Here is an 18,107-nt window from a genome sequence, read left to right as displayed (position 1 = left end):
TTAGGGGGTTTCATGGACAAGGGGTTTATCCCAGAATATGCAAAAATTTAGATAATGTTACTTGGATGATGTCTTTTTAGAATTTATACATTATACCTCTTTTATTTAAAGTTAAAGATAATTCCTTTTCATCCTGTGCATAAGGAAAATGATATCGTGTGCTGAAAAAAACTTGACTTGGATTTTGGTTTAAAAGTGAGTTTTAAACAATTATGGGATAGCCAATCTGCTCTTAACTGTCTAATTTTTTGGTTTATTTTGAGTTTTAACAAAGAGACGTTGCGACGCTGCAGACAGACATTTGATTTTTGTCAAAGTAAGAATTAACAGGTTATCTCAATGCCTTTATTATTTTTAGGGGCACAAAACCCCATCATGGTAGCTAGTTAGTTCTATGTCAAGATGGTGTTTCAAGGAAAAATTCATGTAAAAGTAAAATTGCTCCAACACGGAACATAAAACATTGGACACACAAGTCATGTTGTTTATATATTCATTTAATTCTCAAATACTAAGAATAATGAAATTATTATAACACTGTAAGTCTTTTGGTGATATGTAAAAGTAGAGTCAATTTCAGAGATTGATTATATCAGGTGAATTCAAAAAGGTCTGTGACTAACAATTAAAACAGCATCGATTTAAATCGGTGCACTGTACAATTACAACAGAAATTAAAATAGATAAACTCTTTCCAATGGGGAGAAAATTTTCTGAAAAAAAGTAATATATATTATCTGTAGAAGCTGAAGAAAAAAAAAAATTGAGAATACATCTCAAAAAATCTAAAACCAAGATTATTGTTTATAGTTGGTCTACAATTTTTGTACTGCTTGTTTGAAATTGAAGGGGTTAGTTCAAGTCCAGTTTGGCCGCTGCTAGAAGCAACTGACGAAAGTCATGATGTCAGTTATCTAGAATGTCAAATTGATGAATCAGTTGATATTTATTTCGATACTGTCTAGATCTGAGACCAAACTAGAGTTGAACACAGCTTAGAACTAACCCCCACTTGGTTTCTACGGCATAATTTAATTATTTCAGAGATAAAAAGAAAACCAAGATGTGACATATCTCAACTAACCATGACACCAAATGGAGATGATGGGTTTACACAAAATGGGATTAAATCAATTTCTTATTTGGGACTTGTATCAGTCCTGGGTAAAGTTCAGCTTTTTAAAAACCCCTCTGTGCATTAAGTTGTGAATGAGTAGCCTATCTGCTGAAAATTACTTTGCAAGGACAAGTATCATATCCAAAGACCAGAAAAGTTACTGTGTGTTTAACAATACAAAGACTGGATGAACACCGGCTCCCTGGGCCTTATGCAGAGCTGCCAACCTCTCCTGACAGAAAGAGGAAGATTGGTTGCCAAAAAGAGGAAGATTTAAGGAAAAAGAGGAAGATTCAAGTACGCGAAACAAACAAACAAAAGTACTTAAATTCCCTAAATTTGCAGGTTATCCATAAATGTACATACACCCAAGTCTGTTATAATAGCCACTCCAGTTTATGAATAAAATTGTCTCAAAGCGTTTCTGTTGCACTTCTTTGTTCTTCTCATGTTTATGTACATCTAAAGTCTTCACCTCACTCATTTTAATTATATTTAAATTCAAATATTGACATAATATTTACATTATATACAGTCCAGTATATGACACTGGTTTAGTCCTTTTTCAAGGAAGCTGCAGTCGCAGACTTGGCCTTGATGAGCAGCTCCTTGGAGATAGGGTTCTTAAATGATTTATGACTCCATTTTGCTTTGCAAATACTGATGGACTCTAGCAATTTGTTCGACATGCTGGCCCTAAAATCAGTCCTATTCCTCTGGGCTAAGCTGAATAGTCTTTCACATGCTGCATTTGAATGGAAGATGGAAAGTATTCCCAGCATGGAACGACTAAGCAAATGAAACCTAGCAGAGCCAGTTTGTGTTTTTGCATTAGCAAGACGAAACCAGTATTTATCCACTCTTTCTCCATTGAGCAGGGGCATTGCAGATGATTGCCAATCTCTAAACTGTCTGAAGAGAATATCCATGACTTCATCAGTACACTGGCCTTCTTCACAGGGAGCTAAAGATGGTAATCTCTCCAAAAAAAATTCTAAAGATGCCATCCTAGCCACGACTTTGTTGTCTGGATTAGCAACAGATGCATGCATGATTGGTTCTGAGTCTAAATTACACTTTGATTGGAGATAGACAACAGCTGTTTTCAAGTAGTCTCTAACAGACTTATAAAATTGTTTTTTGGCATCGTCTCCAAGTTCCTTCACCAATTTCCTACATCTATATCCAAGATCAATTTCACTTGATTGCAGATTTTTTGTGTCATTGACATCAATTTGCAGCAAATCTTTACCTTGCACATTGATTTTCATTGGTAAATGTGAGTTGAGTTACAATCATTACTCAACTACATAAAATTATATATTCGATACCACAGGAATAGTAATGGTATATAGTAATATATTCTGGAATATACGGTATCGATACCAGATATTAGTGTAATCGCACAGCACATAAAATATGACTTGAATTGAAGTGAGTAAAATTATTTTTTTGAGCCACGCAATATACAATTGACTAAATAGCCAATCCGAGACCGACGGCTGAATAAAAAGCGAACAAAATGAGGAAAAAAGCGGAAAAGCGGACAATCATGTGAAAAAGCGGACAATTCCGCTTTTTTGGCGGTAGGTTGGCAGCTCTGCTTATGGCTATGGAGAACTACCTCTTTCAATTGGTCTACTCTGTAAGAGCCAAATGACTTGGTTCAACTTTACCAATGCCTATAAGAGATAAAGTTCAAACATTGACTTATGAACAAAAATAAATTAAATCAGATGCTTTGAACAATTCATTGAGCTTATCAGTGATATCCTGCTACCCTTATTTCTAGCACACGCTAACCATAGGGAAATCGGAATATAATCTTATAACCAGTTAAGTGCTGTACTCTGGGAAAACATGTATTTAAAAGTTTGGCCAGAGAACTCGCCCTCCAAATATCAATAGATTTAAATGATCCTGATATTGGCAAAAACTCTCAAACCTGAGATCTCATGAGGACCCAGGTTTGAGAGTTTTTGCCCAGATGACAGTAATCTAAATCAATCGATATTTGTAGGACAAGTTTTCTGGCCAAAATCTTAAATATGTGTCTTTCCAAAGTATGGCAGTTAACTGGTTAAAGAATAATTAACATCAATTCAATAATAATTAAAAATAAAATATGACTTTAAAAAAGGAAGTAAACAATGACAATTCCATTATATAAAATGGTATTTTTGTATATAACAATAATGTACAGATTTTGTATCCTGTATTTCTGTGACATCCAGCATCACTCAATACACAGTAATCATGTGACTGTTGCAATAAAATACGAAACATCTGTCTGACATCAATAATATATGTATGATATATAATATACATGAATATTCATGAAATCACAAATTATCAATAAATTCATTCCATCCCTGACTTAGTAGTAGCAATCAATGGTGATATGTACAGAGATGTGTACATATACATTCCTTATATAATATCAATCATTTTGAATACAGTAAACTTCACACACAAATCCATTAAACCTTACCCAGGCCATATTAGAATTTACCTTAACTTGACATGTCCTCCTCCCATTTTCACCCACCAAACAGTGACAGTGATGACATTTGGGCTTTTATCCCTTCTGGCACAAAACAACACTTCAAAATGCTTTAAAATGGATAGAGATTAGTACCTTTCACTACGAAAGAGACCCACTAATGATTTTTTAAAAACTATTTTGGTATATTTCACCCCAGATTCCTGATAGAAAAAAAAAATAAAAAATCATCTGATTGCGAGGAAAAAAAAATAAAGAAGTAAGATATGTACTAATTATTTGTTAAACTTTCAATATGCTAGATTCTATGGTACTCCGAATTGACACAATACCTGACTACTTTCACCATGAGAACAGAAAAGAGATGCTCCACAACCTTCAAAAGCTTAGGCAGCAATGTTTTTACTATTATAATTTAGTAATAATGTCAATACATATTTTATGTCAGTTAGGGTAAAAATCTAACCTGGTCTGCAGAGGGTTACATGGCAGGTCTGTTATTCCTTTACTTAACTACATTTCCACACATACATTCCTCATGTTATAGCAAACATGCAAGGCATTGCAAACAAACACACACACACACGCACACACATAATCACTCACACTTATTAATTCTTCATGTCATGATTAAAAATACGCAGGATTTCACATTTCACATTCACTCAGCAAAGAGTCATCCTCGTCATCTAATCAGGCCTAAAAATGGGAACTTTGGGAATGAACTCCAAAACTAGAACCTGGAAAGAAACAAATATATGAAAGAGTCATACACAATGTAGAATAAGGAGGAGGGGAGGGTCCTGTCAACTCAGTTGATAAAGCAGTTGCCCCACAAGCAAACGGACAGAGATATGCAGATCCTGGGTGAGGTCGGAGGCAAGAGTTTATCCTGGTTTTCAATTGGTCGAAATAGACAAAAGCAATTGCTTTAGATAGGATGCTAGTCTCTGCAAAGTACTTTCTGCCATATCTAAGAGACCCAGCTAACAATCATAACTGGGGGTATGGGGGGTGGGCTGAAAACAAAAAATCTAGACTTCATCCAGATCAATCTCAGTCCCTCAACGTGAAGTAAGAGTGCGACCAACAACCCCATTGGAGTCCAAAGATCAATCGATTAATCAACGGGTCAGTGATCATATTCCCTGCTGTGTTATTATAGTTTTATTTTATTGAATTTACAAAATAACTAATTCAAATTTGAAGTCACAGGTCATCATCTAAAATGCACTGGGTGTTTGACAGGAAAGTGTAAGGTTATAAATTCTTGTCAATGACATAACACAATGGAACAAATAAGGACTCAAATGATAGGAAATTATCTGAAACTTTGTCCTCCACCTCTATTTCCTCTCATCTTTCCTTCTAGAATGTCCTTTGTTATGGACTCGTGGCTGTCCAAAATATATCAGTTTTCTCCAGTATATTTTTTGGTTAGTTTTCTTGTCCTATCAACAAATTTTACCCGTCAATGGTCATTTTTTATTTTTTTTAAAATAGTGCTTTTCAGTTGAAGATACAGACCATTCATTGCAGGCATGAATTCTGTAAGTTAACTAGAAACTCCATTTTAAACATCATGTTCATCCTGACATAATACAATATTTTGCCTTATAGAATTTATATTACAGACTTGCCAATTTTTCTGAGACAAAATTTGTGAAAAATATTGGTTAAATCTGGGATTTAGACGAAGATGTGATGGTCATGGTGAAAATGACGATGATGATGGTTTTTTTTTTTTTCTGGAATTTAAAAAAATACATTCTGGTGAAAATTAGCAGACCTGACAATATATAAAATGAGGAAATAAACTCACATATTCCATCATGCTGCTGGACTCACATCGTTGCTTTTTCAATCGCCAGTGGAGACCGAGCTGTTTTATTTGAAAAAAAATAATAATTTAATTTTAGAATTATATAAGAGTTTCAATTGAAATCGTGAAATAAAAATGTAATAATGAACACATGCATCAGTGAAAGCAAGTCTAAAACCTGAAAAGTGGTTTTCCAATGGCCAGAGACCTGAAACTGATCCGATTATGCCCTAGCCAACCGCAAAGTTAACATGAAGACGAGTCGTAATGCTTGTAGGGCGATAATAAAATCTTTTTTTTCAACAGAGACAACGTTGTAAGCGGCCACACATTCGTTTTACAACTGAGTATGGTGAAAGGATAAGAGTAAAAAGCCTTTTCCAGGGACTCAACTTTGTGCAGCTCGGAGCAAGACTTCAACCCAGGACCGATGGCAAATGCCATACTGCTACACCACAAAGCTGCACGAAGATGCTGCGACAGAATAGGAAGAAAATGAAAAAGGAAAAATTACCTTTTGATATAAATGGCTGTTTTCCCAGTCTAATACTTTTTCCAAGGAATGTCGTGTCTGAAAATTGGAGTTTGAAAAAAAAGAAACGATTTTTAATCAAGCTTTCCGAATACACAATCCAACAATAATAACAAAGTGGATTGAATACTTTTAATTACATCAATAATAATAATAATAATAATAATAATAATAAAAATAATAATAATAATAATAATAACAACAATCTATTATATAGCGACATTGTAATCAGAATAATCGGCAGTTCATACCAATGTTTGATATCCAACCACAGTCATCTCATACTCTTAACCAATAAAATACATGTCTGAGGTCAGGGGAGGTTAACTATATCAGGCAATGCTGTGTCCAATGGGGGGTAATTATGAATATTTATGGTCTTAAAATATGTTGGAATATTCGGGAAAATAATAACCGTCTCTTTCACTTTATTGAAAAATCAGTTGTTTTAAATATCAGTCCAAATTTGATGTTATTGTGGTAAATAACAGTTGTTTTTAAAAAATGTTTTTAACATTGCAAGATATGGATCTACTAATTTTAAGTCCTTGTAAATTTTGGTGCACTTAAAATTTCAGCATTCAATCTCCTCAGCCGAATAGCATGGATGTGTGTATATGTATTCTTGTGTGGTATTATCATATTGGCAATTGATTTTCTTGATTTATCCTTAGTTTTGTTTAATGGCATTCGAGCACTGTTCAGGATCAAAACAATGACAATACACATTGGAGAGTGATATTGATAGTGTAACTGGTAGTATACCCTTTGTAATCAGGAGAAATACACATCCTAATGTTGTTGGGACATGTCTTTTCTCAGGCACTAGTCCGCGTATCGCACTGCTATGTATTCACAGGTTTCACATGCCCCCTTTTCCGCCATCTTGAAAACCCTGGAATAACGACATAATTTTCCAGTTTCGGGAAATGTCGTTATCCGGGGGTTGCACTGTATGAGTAACTTGGGATCACAACAGGTTGGAAAGTGAAAAAATAATTTCACGAAGGCTGTGTGAAATTATACTGAACTGGGATGTGTTCAGTCACACCAATTCTAAAAAGCGCCGCTTAGCCTTGGCAATAAATCCATCGTTAATATAAACGGCTCCCATGAGCTATGCGTAGCGTTATGGAACACTCCTAATTACATTACAGTCATTCGACTACGATTTGTGAATTCTTTCTTTCTTTCCTTTTTTTTTTAAATATTTCAATTTGACAAATTGACTGATTTCAGTTAATTGACTGAGAATTTACAGGTCTAGGTCAATGATCTTAAAGGCTCAGGAAAAAAAAAAATAATAACAGGAACTTATTTTTCAAATGATCTATCATCAAATGCTCTTAATCTTTATGTACAGAGAGCAGATTTTATCAGGCTCAATGTAGATAGCGGTTTGGGGTATATATGCATTTGGGAGGCAGGTCTGGTGAATTTTTCAAACTAAAATCTGTATTCAGAGTACAGTGTGTGCTCAACTACTTCATAATTGGGACAGTGTTTTGCAAGTTCGAACAGACTTAACTTACACATTCAGTGGAAAAAACAAAATTATGCTCTTTGGCCTGGGTTATTCCATGAAGTAATACAGATAATCCATCAACGGACTTCTGGTATCAACTGGATTAACCTAAGTTATCCAAAGCAAGCAAATTGGGGGTTAATGACCTTGCCCAAAGAAAAAAATGAAAGTGCCTAAAGCAAGGCTCAAACCCATGACCTCCCTGGTCAGAGTATAATGCCTTAACCACCCGGTCAACTCGTCCACTTCTCAGTGAAAGATGGAAGATTTCTTTTTAAGACATTCTGCTTCATCTAAATCTATACCAATCGATTTGCTCAACATAGTGAACTATCTGAACCTATAATCACAAATGTACTCACTCTTTTATTTAAGCAGACAACAGGCCACAAGGAGCAGCCTAGTGTACAGCAACAACAGATACATCCACAAAATAACCATTTGACATTAATGGGAAGGTTTTTACGTAGTACACTATTGAAACGGGACATTGTAGACTTGAACTCTTCTGGGGCCACCTGAAATCAAAAAACAATTTGAAATTGTTTGGGATTTTTTCCTGTGTGCATAATGCCGTCACATAGATAGTTGCCATTATATGCTGCCCATTCAATTTTTGGAATTGCAAGTGTAAAAACCCAATTTGTAATCAATTCCTTCAAAATAGTAATATGTCGAGTTAAACTGAAATTTGAATTTACACCCAAAACGAGACTAGGGCTTAATCCACTTGCCTTAATGTGCTGAAAAAAATAGTTCTTAAATAGAAAAACACTATGTCTTATTTCTTTTAATTCTAAATTTAAATTCACTTCTCAACATCTGGCTAACTTTGACAAAAATCAAGACCGAGATGATGAGGCATATATACACTATTCTGATCTAAACATATGAATACTCCACAAATACTAAATGCATCACTTTTTAAACTCTTATTCTATAACAAAAAATGAAAAAAAATAATTTTAAATTGAGCATATTTTATTTCCCCCAGGGAATATTTCATGTTTGAATGAGTGCAGGAGAATATATGAGAATTTAATGTTTACTTATAATAATATCAATTATTAATAGTCAATTTTTTTTTTTTAACTCCCTCAATTCCCATAAAACACAGACATGTTACAGAATTAGTGATAAAGAAACAAGCAGAGAAAAAGATAATCAACAAAAATCATGTGTGTTCCTTCAATGGGATAAAGTGAGAAATAGAAATTGTGGTGCTGTGAGTTGCATTGTTCACTAAACACCTGACCATCATTGCACTCACTTGCATGAGACGTGATGAGAGACTATAATACCTTTGGGGAATTAGTGAGCTCCACTGCAGTTGACCAACTATTAAAGCTTGTGCACCTCGCAAAGCCACCTAAGCTAGGATTTTGTCTCACTTTGTCACATTTATAAGGGTGCTTCTGACAAACATTGTTACAAATTGTATCAAAGAGCAAGTGTAAAGGTATTTAATATAAATTCTTGTACACTTGCTCAGATAATGATAATACAATTTGTGATTAAAAATTTAATTCCAAGACAAGCTTTCTCTGTATATTTAGCCTGTTTAATTCATACAGTTCTGAACTAAAGAAAAAACAAAATATTCAATATTTACTTTGTACAATTCCAGCTTCTCCTCACTTTATTCAAATAAAAAATCACCACCTTTTTACTTTTACCTTTGCTGAAAGACGAACGGGAAATTCTGTGTCAAATTTATTGCTTAACCCAAATCTGAAAAGGAAAAAAAAAAAAAAAAGTTGAATATTGAAGTGAACAGAAAAAAAATAAAATAAAATTTGTTTAAATGGAAAGGGTAACAAGAAGGGAAGCATACTGTATGACTGATGATTGGGAAGATTACAACCACTCTGACACAGTTTTTAAAAAATTCCCAAGGACCCAGTTTTGCACCCTCCAGAATGGGACTTGTTTTTGTTTATTTTCAATTTTAAGGATTTTACGGCGCTTGCGACACATTTAGGTCATATCAGCGCCAGTAAAAAGAAGATTATGGAATAGTTAAAAGATTATAGATTTACAATTAAAGCAGCCAAGAAAAAGTATGACAAAGGGGAATGGTACAAATAGGGAACAGATGTAGATTCCAAGAGCACACTATCAGTTTACTTTGAGATCACCTAAAAGTCTCAACCAGACACCAACATAAGTCCCCACTAAGAGAAATACACTCACATGTTTACAAATCATATGTTAAGAATAAAAAAATAATAATACATAAGAGAGATGATTTACAAGGAAAAAATATCATCTCCAAAAACTATAACTATACATTCGACAGTTTCCCTCCCAGCCAAAGACTTTGGCCTGGATAAGGACAAAACTAATCTCATTCCAAGACAAAGACAGAAAGCAATTGGAAAATAGATAAGGGGGATAGAAGACATAGCAAGTACCTCCCTGCCCACTATGGGAGGTCGGAAACATCACCCTGTGAAGAATGGGACTTGAACCAGGGAATGCAAATACAACAAGACCACAAAGCCGCACCATGTCACAGCACGACTAAAGAAGAGGCTAATGGTTCTGGGTTCTCAGGCTAGAAGTAGTAGCCCTAAAGGACAGAGCTGCTAGATGACCAAATTTGGCCACACAGAGACTATTGTTTCTATTATTCTTTTTTTCAAAAACAACTATTTCTTAGTCTAGTCGATTTTTTATTTTTCAAATCCATTGTTTTTCAAGGGGGTGAAGTGAGAGTGTTAGAAGTGTTTGGCCACATAAGATTCTATCTGGTCACTTATGATGTTGAAATTGGCCACTTTGAACTCCTGACATTTAGCATCCTGGCATACAGGTTGCTACTACTACCACATGCTATGAGCATGTAAGTGCTCTAGAGGCTTGAAAAAAAAAAGGCAATTATGTTTCTATATCCCGAGGCTAAAAGGCTGAAAAAAAAAATTCTTCATTTTCACTTCTGATCCAAATCGATTCTAAAACAACCAGTGTGCAAATTAAGTTATTTATTATCTTCATACAAAAAAAAGCTCAGAGGAATTTGATAAAAATCATTCAAATTAATTACTAATTGTCTATTGCCACTTATAGAGATCTGTATAAGGGAGTTAATCTCTCCCTCTCTTGTGACCGACAAGCTACGCCATCACAAGACATTTGGTTGGCATGACGAGGCCATTAATGCAAGGGGGTGATAGAATACCAAAGATATCGCCTAGATGTTGTAATTAGTTAAAAACATTTTTTTTTTAATTTTGAATACACAATAAATAAATATATGTTTGTCTTCCACTACAGTGGAACCTCCCGATTACGACACCTCCGAATAACGACAACCTCCTGATAACGACATTGACCCGTGGTCCTGATTTTTTTCTATTTAAGATCAGTAAAAATAACCTCCAAATAACGACGCACTTTTTGACAAAATCTCCGAATAACGACATAATTTTGGCGATTTTCGGCAGTTTTCGTAGATATCTGATACAAAAAATACCGAGTATGAGTACTAAAAAGTTTATAAAAACGATTCCTGCTTGAACCAATGAGAACGCAGCTTTTTTTTTTTTTGACGAATCTTGGCTGATATGCATAAGCAAGTAAACACAACATCTTGGAAAATGTGATATTATGTGTAAACTCAACATCTTGGAAAATGTGATATTATGTGGTGATAGTAGTAGTAGTAGTAGTAGTAGTAGTAGTAGTAGTAGTAGTAGTAGTAGTAGTATAGTAGTAGTAGTAGTAGTAGTAGTAGTAGTAGTAGTAGTAAGTAGTAGTAGTAGTAGTAGTAGTAGTAGTAGTAGTATAGTAGTAGTAGTATAGTAGTAGTAGTAGTAGTAGTAGTAGTAGTAGTAGTAGTAGTAGTAGTAGTAGTAGTAGTAGTAGTAGTATAGTAGTAGTAGTAGTAGTAGTAGTAGTAGTAGTAGTAGTAGTAGTAGTAGTAGTAGATAGTAGTAGTAGTAGTAGTAGTAGTAGTATAGTAGTAGTAGTAGTAGTAGTAGTAGTAGTAGTAGTAGTAGTAGTAGTAGTAGTAGTAGTAGTAGTAGTAGTATAGTAGTAGTAGTAGTAGTAGTAGTAGTAGTAGTATAGTAGTAGTAGTAGTAGTAGTAGTAGTAGTAGTAGTAGTAGTAGTAGTAGTAGTAGTAGTAGTAGTAGTAGTAGTAGTATAGTAGTAGTAGTAGTAGTAGTAGTATAGTAGTAGTAGTAGTAGTAGTAGTAGTAGTAGTTAGTAGTAGTAGTATAGTAGTAGTAGTAGTAGTAGTAGTAGTAGTAGTAGTAGTAGTAGTAGTATAGTAGTAGTAGTAGTAGTAGTAGTTAGTAGTATAGTAGTAGTAGTAGTAGTAGTAGTAGTAGTAGTAGTAGTAGTAGTAGTAGTAGTAGTAGTAGTAGTAGTAGTAGTAGTAGTATAGTAGTAGTAGTAGTAGTAGTAGTTAGTAGTAGTAGTAGTAGTAGTAGTATAGTAGTAGTAGTAGTAGTAGTAGTAATAGTAGAGTAGTAGTAGTAGTAGTAGTATAATAGTAGTAGTATAGTAGTAGTAGTATGTTTTTGTTGGAGGAGGAGGAGGAATTTTGTTTGTTTTAAAGGGATTTACAGCGCCTGTGACACATCTATGTCATATCAGCGCCAGTAAAAAGGAAGAAAATTGGATAGTAAAAAAACATTCTAGATTTACAATTAAAATGACATAAGAAAAAGTAAGACAAAGGGGAATGGTTTAAATAGGGAACAGATGTAGATTCCAGGAGCACACTATCAGTGTATTCAGTTCAGATCACCTAAAAGTCTCATCCAGACACACGCACAAGAACCATCTAAGAGGAATACACTACAATGTTTTGTTTGTTTGTCAATGTTAATAAAAACTGGTCCCGCAGGCCTTACCACGCCCACTTTGTCCGCCATCTTGGAAACCTCTAAATAACGACACCTCCGGATAACGACATAAAAACTCGGTCCCATGGCATGTCGTTATCGGGAGGTTCCACTGTATTCATATTGCTAAATAACATTAAAAATAATTTACAGAAAATAGGAATTCAGTCTACTGTCTGAAAATATCCTATACTATACCACCCTTTCACAGCTAAGTGAAATAGACTCGCCCAATTTCTAAGAGTTGGACTTTTCCTTTTATGGGCATATTATTATTTTGTGTTGACTTAGCTGTCTCAATTTCTCCCTACATTAGGTATTTTAACTTGTTTATATTTCCTCTCTCTCTCTTTCAAACTCTATTTCTCTACATCATTTTATATTGTTTGTTTTTCCTTCTTTCTTTTGTCCACTCAATATTTCATATCTCTCTCCCTCTCTCCCCCCCCCCCCCCCCCCCCCTCTTTATCCCTGTCTTTCTCTACGTCGTTTTAAGTTGTTGGTATTTTCTTCTTTCTCTTTCTCCTCTACCTATACTATAAATGTGAATGTGTACATCCCATTCTGATTATCACACCCCCCCCCCCCCCCCCAAAAAAAAAAACCATTTCCACCATCCAAGTGCCGACAGCTTTTTCTCTTTGATTTCCTATCATGGTTTCCCCTACGCCCAACACCTTGTTGTTTGTGGGTCAAGCGCCCCCCTCCTCCCCACCTTCCGTCATCATCAGTTTATTTCTCTCCCAACTTAGGACAGAGCTCTGCATGCACTAGTCTAATATTTAATTACACTAACCCTGCCCCACCCCTAACATATGGCGGGGTGAGACCTGAGGTAGTCTCCATTCTTCTATCCTCCGTTTCTTGTCAATTCAACGCAGACAGCAGACCTTTGGTTCTTTGAAGTTCAACTGTATGTCTCAGTAGAAAGTGGGTTTGCCAATATTACTGGTTAAATGAATCTGAGGTTGGCTCTGAGGTATTTTACTAAAGCCAATGAAAAAAAGAAAAAGGGGGATGGGGGTGTCTGTTCGCTGAATGCAAGGTGTTCATTGAGTATGTTCCTAGTATCACTAAAAGCAGTCACGTGAGAGATGATGATGATTGGGTGAGAGCACAGACTAATCCGTGGGTGAGAGTAGCGAGTAGGGGCGGGGGTTAGGGGGGTGAGGATAGTGAGAAGGTGCCACTACCTCTATTCTCATCCAGGATGAGAATAGTTACTCCCTTTCGTGAATTGTGATGTCATGTCAGCCTATATAAGTGACAGTCATCGTTGACTCCCTCTCTTCTGCATACTGGAATTCTTTTAGAAGTATCATTTCGTTTACGAAATCATCCTAAACCTAGGTATGTGTACTTAGTAACTCGCGTATCTACCCACTTCGGTGGTGACTACCCACTCAAAAATGGAGATACCATATAGACTTGTGTGACTTGTGCATATACTAGAGAGGTGGGCCTTTGGCCTACCAACCTCCACTGCACGTCCAACTCGCCTTGAGCATGCATTCACGTAAAATATAAAGATTTTTTTAAAAAACCTACCTCTGTTTCAAAAACTAGCATCTTTCAGCTTTCTAAGAAACATTTTGATTTTTCAGAACTTTATTTCGTTAAAAAATACTGGCCAATCTGACCTGTTGAGTCGAATGAAAACGAAATTTTGTTGTTTACACGGTTCAAAGGAAATGCCGTAAATAAGCTTTCATGGACTTCCTGTGTTGTTTGTACAGTGTCACGTGACCGTTTTGATAAATTTGTCGTCTGCTACAAATAATTAGACCGGTGGGGGGTAGATATTTTCGTTGGAGCAGAAAAAAAGTGAGTATTATTTCTTGTACTTGTAGAGAGGCCAAGGGTCCAACAGCAGTCCAAGTTGATTGAATGAAAGAAAAAAAGGCCTTTTTTATCTGCCGCCACCACCACCGTGAGAGGGGGGGGGGAGTTGCATGAAGACGAAAGGGAGACGTGTCGTTTGGTGACCTTGGTGACGTAGAGCATATCAACGATGCTGGCAGGTGTTCTTAACCCCTTAACAGTGAAGCAATTTTTTTGCTTTCATCTTTATCATTGTTAACAAGGAATACAGCGTTTCCACCAGGAGAGCAGTCAGACTATCGCAACTCAGACTTCAATTGTCTATAATCGTTTTGCAGTTATTTGTCTTTTGGTGAAAGAAGATTTGGTGTTAGGTCAAAGATCGAATTTTGCCGCTAAAGGTTGCATTGCTACTGGGTTTGCTCTCTACCCCCCCCCCCTTTTTTTTTTCTTCTTTTTTTTTCAACTTAGTATTGTTGATTGCTATTTCCTTTTTTATGATTAGCAAGTGCCGTAGGAGTCTCACAGGATGCAGGAGTACTGCAATTAACCCTTTGCCAATGACACTGATTTTTTTGTTTTCAAATAATAGTCTTCATTTATATTATTTTTTAATGCAGAAAAACAAAATCGTTTCCACCATAAGAGCAGTAAGAATATTGATAAAAGCGCTTTGAGCACGTTGGGTGGATATTGCCCTATATAAAAGCTCATGTTTTAAAATTGTATTTTGTTTTTTGTCTTTTGATGAAAACGGTAGGATTTTATTTTTGGTCCAAGTAAGATTGATATTCGCCTTTAAAAGGTTAAGTTGTTTTTTTGTTTTTTTCAGGTTTTTGGGTTTTTTTCAAATGCCTAGTGAGAGAGAAAAAAACAAAACAATCATACATGTATCTGCAAACAGCAGAACGTTTTCATTTTACAATGAGATGGGAAGGGGAAGGGATAACACTATGACAAGAGAGAGAGAGAGAGAGAGAGAGAGAGAGAGAGAGAGAGAGAGAGAGAGATAGAGAGAGAGAGAGAGAGAGAGAGATGGGCGGGGGAATGGGGGGGGGGGGATAGTAAGGGGGAATGGGAAAAGATGAAAGAAACAATGGGTTGCCTGATGACGTAGATCAAAGGATTGTTACAGCGGCGTTCACGGTGCGTACTTCGTGAAATTTTAACCTTTTACAGTGACACTGATTTTTTTCTCCAGATTGCTTATGCAGAATAGATCGTTTCCACCAAGAGAGCAGTAGTAAGAGTATATTTCGACTTGGGTTTCAATTAAACTATAAATCGCAAAGCTTGTCTTTTAATGATAACATTAAGACTAAGATCTGGAGTTTGGGGAGTGTAAGATGGAATCTCGCCATTAATGGTTAAAATTGTTTTGATTTTTTTAAAAATAACACACACACACACACGAGCGCGCGCGGTCACGACAGCGAGGACCATCTATTGCTTGTGTTGCAACGGTAAACCAGTTTACGTGTACGTAGATCCTGAGGCTAGATGCCCCGTTACCGTGTACGTAGGCACTCCCAAAAAAAAAAAGAAAGAGACACACACACACACATACACACGCAGTCTCGCATCCGCTACGAACTAATTTTGCGCACCAATTTTTACTGCACTAATGCACCAAATTGCATACCTATCTAGGGACACTTTTTTCCGTATCTTTTTCTCAATAAACTTTTTTAAAAACCTTTGTTTTGCTTGCACGGCACCGGCACCAGAGTAGTAACAGACGGAAACCCACACGATTTCGCGAGGAATGAATCATGAAAATATTTAGGATACAATTTCAAACACAACTTTTGAAATTCATCAAGGATTGTCTAGTACCGAATATTTTTTGATAGAAAACAAATGCATCTTCAAATCTAAATGCTTTTGACTGTTAGCGGTAAGTTTTTTATTTATTTTTCTGTCCAAACGAATGATTTGTCCTGGTATAGAAGCTAAGTATTGGTAACACCGGCTCACCTCTCTATATTATTTGGCTTATTTATTTATCGAAGTGGCAATTCGGACCCGAGTCTGAATTGCTTCTCGTGGCAATTCGGACTCTTGCCACATTGCGCCTGCACAATCACAGGAAGTGTCGGAAGTGGACGATGGGTCGAAAGTGAAGCGTGGTAGGGTGGGGGAAGGTGCTCGTTCTCAGTCATAGAGAATACAGGACCCTCCTAGTCTGTGTTCTCAATAATTGTAAGTTGTCAGTCGGTAGGAGGGCGAGTGAGCGAGCAAGTCACGTTTTAGAACTCCTGAAGATGACTAACCTTCAAAGCGGTGATCTATTATTCCCCTTTGTCTTACTTTTTCTTGGGTACTTTTTAATTGTAATTCTAGAACTTTTTATCCAATTTCTCCCTTTTTACTGGCGCTGATATGACCTCAATGTGTTGCAAGCGACTTAAAAAACAAAAACAATCTAAATATTCGTGGTCTTTGGGAGATTACAATTGTAGTCGCTATTGTTAACGTTAGCAATCAATTTGCCCTCGTATAGATAAAAGAGTGTCTTTGTGTTGGAAGATTTATTTGATTTGCCATGAGCCTGTTGCAAAAGATACATGCACCACATATCTACATTATATATTTTGCCATTTGCGGCCGCGAAAAAGTGGGGGGAAAGGAAAATAATATGACTTTGGGCTTTGAGCGTTTTATTTAAAAGGCAGTATGGGTCAGGCTTTGACAAAAGGCAGTATCTAGTTCTTTTTAAATTAAAAAATGCTGTTTTATTTCTAAATATAAAAATAGAGGCGATTCTTGGCGGCAAACCATGCAATAGAGCCCCGCCACTGGGGTAGGTGCAGAGTACTGTCTAATAAAATAAGCACTGGTTGAATATGGAGAGAAAATTAATGATCAACTGGTAATGGGATTGGGGAGTAACCAGCGACTTCTCAAGTAGACGATGGGGGTAACCATTAACATCTCCACAACCCACAAACGACCGAGGCGCTGGACGCAGGGGAGAACATGGTGATACGAGATCAAAGAGAAAAAAGCGGCCGGCTCTTAGGTTGTGGAAATGTGGAAATGGTTGTTGGGGGTGGGGTGGAGTGTATGTGTGTTTGTGTGTGATTATTCTGTTTTTAATGACTTAGAGATACTCATGAGTGTGTGTGTGTGTGTGTGTGTGTGTGTGTGTGTTTACGAAGACCGAAATTGTCAAAGGAGGCACTTCACACTCGGGGTCCGAATTGCCACGGGCAGCAATTCAGACTCGAGTCCGAATTGCCACGGGAAGCAATTCAGACTCGAGTCCGAATTGCCACGGGAAGCAATTCAGACTCGGGTCCGAATAGCCTTTTCCTTTATTTATTTCATTTTTCTCATCGTGAATGAGATGTAAAAATCTATTCACGACACATAGCCTAAATTATAATTTGAAAAAAAAAATCTCAAACTGATTCAACTCCCCTAGTCTAGTCTTCTTCAATTATTGTGACTTCTTCATCAGTTCAGTATCAGTAAGTTAAGTCAGTGGCAGTTTCCCCATATTAACAATCAGCAGTAATATTATAAATATATCTAAAGGAGGAATCTGTTAAAGTATTATGGGACAAAGTAACTCCTTTATCTTACGTCGTGATAATAACAATAACTTTGTTTTTAAAGAATGAATGACAACAACAATGTTTGTTATGATTTTTGGACTGTGGACTCAGAATCTGAACTTATCTAACATAACATTATATGTCAAATAGACCAAACTCCATAACTGACACTTACATCGTTACATTTCCAGCCCCTCTTATAATTATCGGGTCAGGGACTGAGACAGTTAATGTATCAACCTCTCCAGGATCATCATCGTCATCCCTCTCCTCATAAATCGTGTCGAAGTCAGCCATTGTCTTTGTTGTTGTCTTTCTTCTCGTCTGTTTTGCGTCTGGGTAGGGAATGTAGTATCGGTACCTTTCTTGAATA

At 36.3% G+C, this 18,107-nt stretch overlaps 1 protein-coding gene across 1 annotated transcript; it reads right to left on the bottom strand.

Moving 5' to 3' along the window:
• Positions 1–2,793: 2,793 nt before the first annotated feature.
• Positions 2,794–18,065, bottom strand: LOC144970712 (cysteine-rich hydrophobic domain-containing protein 2-like). The gene is made up of 6 exons (XM_078910630.1): positions 17,910–18,065; positions 9,176–9,230; positions 7,862–8,017; positions 5,957–6,013; positions 5,443–5,502; positions 2,794–4,360 (listed from the first exon to the last, which is right to left on the bottom strand). Exons 1-6 carry the CDS (start codon positions 18,029–18,031, stop codon positions 4,310–4,312), a joined length of 501 nt encoding a protein of 166 aa, XP_078766756.1. The 5' UTR covers positions 18,032–18,065; the 3' UTR covers positions 2,794–4,309.
• Positions 18,066–18,107: the final 42 nt, after the last annotated feature.

The sequence above is a fragment of the Berghia stephanieae genome, chromosome 4 (assembly GCF_034508935.2).
Source record: "Berghia stephanieae isolate SIO BIC M18660-M18661 chromosome 4, UCSD_Bste_1.3, whole genome shotgun sequence".
NCBI classification, from domain to species: Eukaryota; Metazoa; Mollusca; class Gastropoda; order Nudibranchia; family Aeolidiidae; genus Berghia; species Berghia stephanieae.
The sequence above is the reverse complement of the archived record's forward strand: the minus strand, read 5'-3'. Positions and strand labels throughout refer to the sequence as shown.